Here is a 3226-nt window from a genome sequence, read left to right as displayed (position 1 = left end):
TGCAGGAAGATACAGAAAAACAGAAAAGTGTCAGAAACATTTAAAAACAAGTCTTTAGGTGAGATTTAAAGATGCTGAGTGTTGATGAGGTTCCCAGATTCTCCAGCATCTGTGGGTTAATAAAAGCTTTGAAAAGTAGTACTCAGTATACTCGAGTATCCCGTGACACAGCCCGGTCCTCATCGTTTGTTCATATGCGTCACCTGAGGCTCCTAAACTGTTTGTTTGGGATGAACGAGTTCAGGTGAGAAACAGAGTTCACACATATTTGTGAGAACTCTGTGAATAAAGCTGAACATACACAGAAATTTAAAGATGAACTTGGATTGATGAGGAGGACAGGCAGTGCACAATCAATATCTGCTTTACGACCAGCCTGTCTCTGTCTACCTGTCTGCTCACCTGTCTCTCTTTACCCCCTTTCAGTGGCTGGAGTCCATTGAAGTGACAAAATCGGCCCTGCAGCAGAAAATGTTGGACATCGAGAGTGAGAAGGTGAAAGACAAAGTGTATCTGGTCTCTGTTGGGACTTTTTTCTACTTGCTGAAATCATGTGATCTGATCTGTGGTCTGGTCAATGACACTAGATCCATCTGAATTATGAGGCTAGAATAAGTGCTCTGTGGTGAGTCGGTCCAGTAAGAAGAGCGTGGTGATCGCGAGCTGGACAGGAAGCTTTTAGTTTCAACTCTTTCATATGTCGGAGTCTGTTTGTACAGAAAACATTAAAAGGCCTTAGCGGTTTGTAAAGCAGCAGTATCCATGTTGGGAAGTTGTTGTCTGGGGTAAATAAATGTGGTGTCAGTGAAGATGCTGTTGTTTTCTAGGAGCTGTTCAGTAAGCAGAAAGGTTACTTGGATGAAGAGCTGGACTACAGGAAGCAGTCGATGGATCAGGCCCATAAGGTCAGTGAATAGCTGAACCTGTACTGTGGAGAGGTCAACCAAATAACTGAGAGCAAGTCTTTGAGCCTGTTCTGATATCATTGGCCCGTTGATCAGTGGGCTGTGATCAATGGTTGTCAATCTATGGCCATGACAATCTGCATATTAATGATCAAGGAAATGACTTCACGGCCCGTTGTTCGTTCAGTGGTGCTCGTTTCAGTCATTGTGCAAATGTCCTGTTTATAAAGTTGGGGAAACCTGCACCTGGATGAGTGACAAAACGTTTCTCCCACTGAAAACATCCAAATGAACAGGATCAACATTTTGGGATTTCCTTAGCTGGATGATTGAGCAACAACAATGACAGCGCAAAAATGTTTCTTTGATCCAGAGGATCCTGGAGCTGGAGGCCATGTTGTTTGAGGCTCTGCAGCAGGAAGAGGAATCCAAGATAGAGGGATTAAAGATGGAGGGTCGACTGTCTGAGAGTCTGACAGAGGGAGAGCGAGAGGAGCTGAGGAGAGCCATGGACCAGTGGAAACGAACTGTGATGTGTGAGCTCAGAGAGAGAGATGCCCAAATCCTTCGAGAGCGGATGGAACTACTGCAGCTCACCCAACAGGTAAACCACTGAAATGAGCACAGGTACACTATTGTGATTTCTCCTTTGTAGTCTGTAATCAATGATGTTGTGTTTGTCAGAGGAACAAGGAGCTGGAAGAATTTATAGAAGCACAGAAACGACAGATTAAAGAGCTGGAAGAGAAGGTAAAGACAAATCGAACAGAAACATGTGTGTAAAAAACTGCTTCCTCTGACATCGACAGATTCTGCACTGCTTTCTTCTTCTTTCAGTTCCTTTTCCTGTTTCTCTTCTTCTCTTTGGCCTTCATCCTATGGTCCTAACAGCAGCAGGTTGGTCACACTTTCCCAGGTGTGCAGAGTTTACCTGTTGGATCTCTGTGTAGTAAAATGTTTGCTCTGCTTTAGTGTGTGCAGACCACCACAGTCCAGCAGCTGAGTGGCCAGGTCAGCTCAGTCTGGATCAGACCAGGAGGACCTGAAAGGATTCCTGGAACCAGCAGCTCACCAACCGAGGGTCTATGGGTTCTCTGTTGCCAGCCAATCAGAGCAGAGCCCAGCTGTCAGCTGGCTCTCAAACTATCCTGTTACACGTTCCTAGAATGCCACTGTGCTGTCTCACAATGACTGATGGCTTCGTTTCAGCTTGCTGATGTTCAGCTAAGTAAAAGAGTCTGGCCCAAACTGGTGTTGGACTCTTACTAGCTAAACTAGGTGACACCCTATATGATTAGCTTAGGTCGCTGATTTTGAAGTTGTCAGATGGGGTTGGTTCAGTAACCTGTGACAGAGCTGAACCTGAGCTCAGCAGAGTTAGGCTGAAGAGCAAAATCTCTATAAGAACTAGACATAAAAACATCACAAACCAGCCTGACAGAAGTTTAGTTCAATAATTCTTTGTTCTGATTGGCTGTTCCACCACCTGAAGAGCAGACAGTGAATTTAGCTCCTCCCGCTTTATTCACAGAGCTAAGGTCACACCTGGTTCGTCTGCAACAGAAGAAGGACCTCCACAATGTCAGGAGGTCTGTTAGGAGATAAGAGTGAAGTGAAGTGGTCCAGATAGACCCGGTTAACCAGGTCCACATAAACCAGGTTCACTGGCGTCCGGTTAAATACTGCATCGATTTCAAGATACTTTTGTACACATTCAAGGCTACCCATCATCTCTCACCTTCATACCTCTCTGACCTGGTTCAAATCACCATTCCTTCTCCGTATCTCAGATCCTCCTCCTCTCTTTCTCTTCCATCCCTTCCCCCCGACTAGCCACCGTGGGGCGCAGGGCTTTCTGTTGCTCTGCCCCCGACTTTGGAACATCACTTCCATCCCTCTATATAAGTCCAGACTCAAAACTCACCTATTCACATTAGCCTATTCCACATAAATCTTTCCATCCTGCTACTTTAATTTATTTGATCTATTTGCTCAACGTTTTATCCTTATTATTTTGTAAATTGTTATGTTTGTTGTTGTTATTGCTTGTGTACAGTGTCCTTGAGTGTTTTGAAAGGCGCTTTCTTAAATAAAATGTATTCATTCATTCATTCATTATTCATGAGGTCCAGATAAACCAGGTTAACCAGGTCCACACAAATCAGGTTCATGAGGCCCAGATAAATCAGGATCAGGAGGTCAAGATAGACCAGGTTTACTGGGTCCAGACAAACCAGGTTCACCAGGTCCAGGCAATCAGAATCAGAATCAGAAAGGGTTTTATTGCCAAATGTTGAGCAGGTTTACAACATTAGGAAATT

General features: G+C 44.5%; 1 protein-coding gene across 1 annotated transcript in view; it reads left to right on the top strand.

Annotated features, from left to right (window-relative positions):
• Positions 1-2921, top strand: part of LOC102208818 (janus kinase and microtubule-interacting protein 3-like) — a 5116-nt gene extending 2195 nt beyond the window's left edge. Inside the window, exons 2-7 of the mRNA XM_005743447.2 lie at positions 172-244; positions 427-495; positions 828-905; positions 1279-1509; positions 1590-1655; positions 1878-2921. Coding sequence (XP_005743504.1) covers positions 172-244; positions 427-495; positions 828-905; positions 1279-1509; positions 1590-1655; positions 1878-2096 — 736 coding nt within the window. The 3' untranslated portion in view covers positions 2097-2921. The remainder of the gene's footprint in view (positions 1-171; positions 245-426; positions 496-827; positions 906-1278; positions 1510-1589; positions 1656-1877) is intronic.
• Positions 2922-3226: the final 305 nt, after the last annotated feature.

This window comes from Pundamilia nyererei, unplaced genomic scaffold (genome assembly GCF_000239375.1).
Source record: "Pundamilia nyererei isolate P.nyererei 1_Seehausen unplaced genomic scaffold, PunNye1.0 scaffold00131, whole genome shotgun sequence".
In the NCBI taxonomy this organism is placed as follows: Eukaryota; Metazoa; Chordata; class Actinopteri; order Cichliformes; family Cichlidae; genus Pundamilia; species Pundamilia nyererei.
Note: the sequence above shows the minus strand (reverse complement) of the source record. Positions and strands in the feature narration are given on the sequence as shown.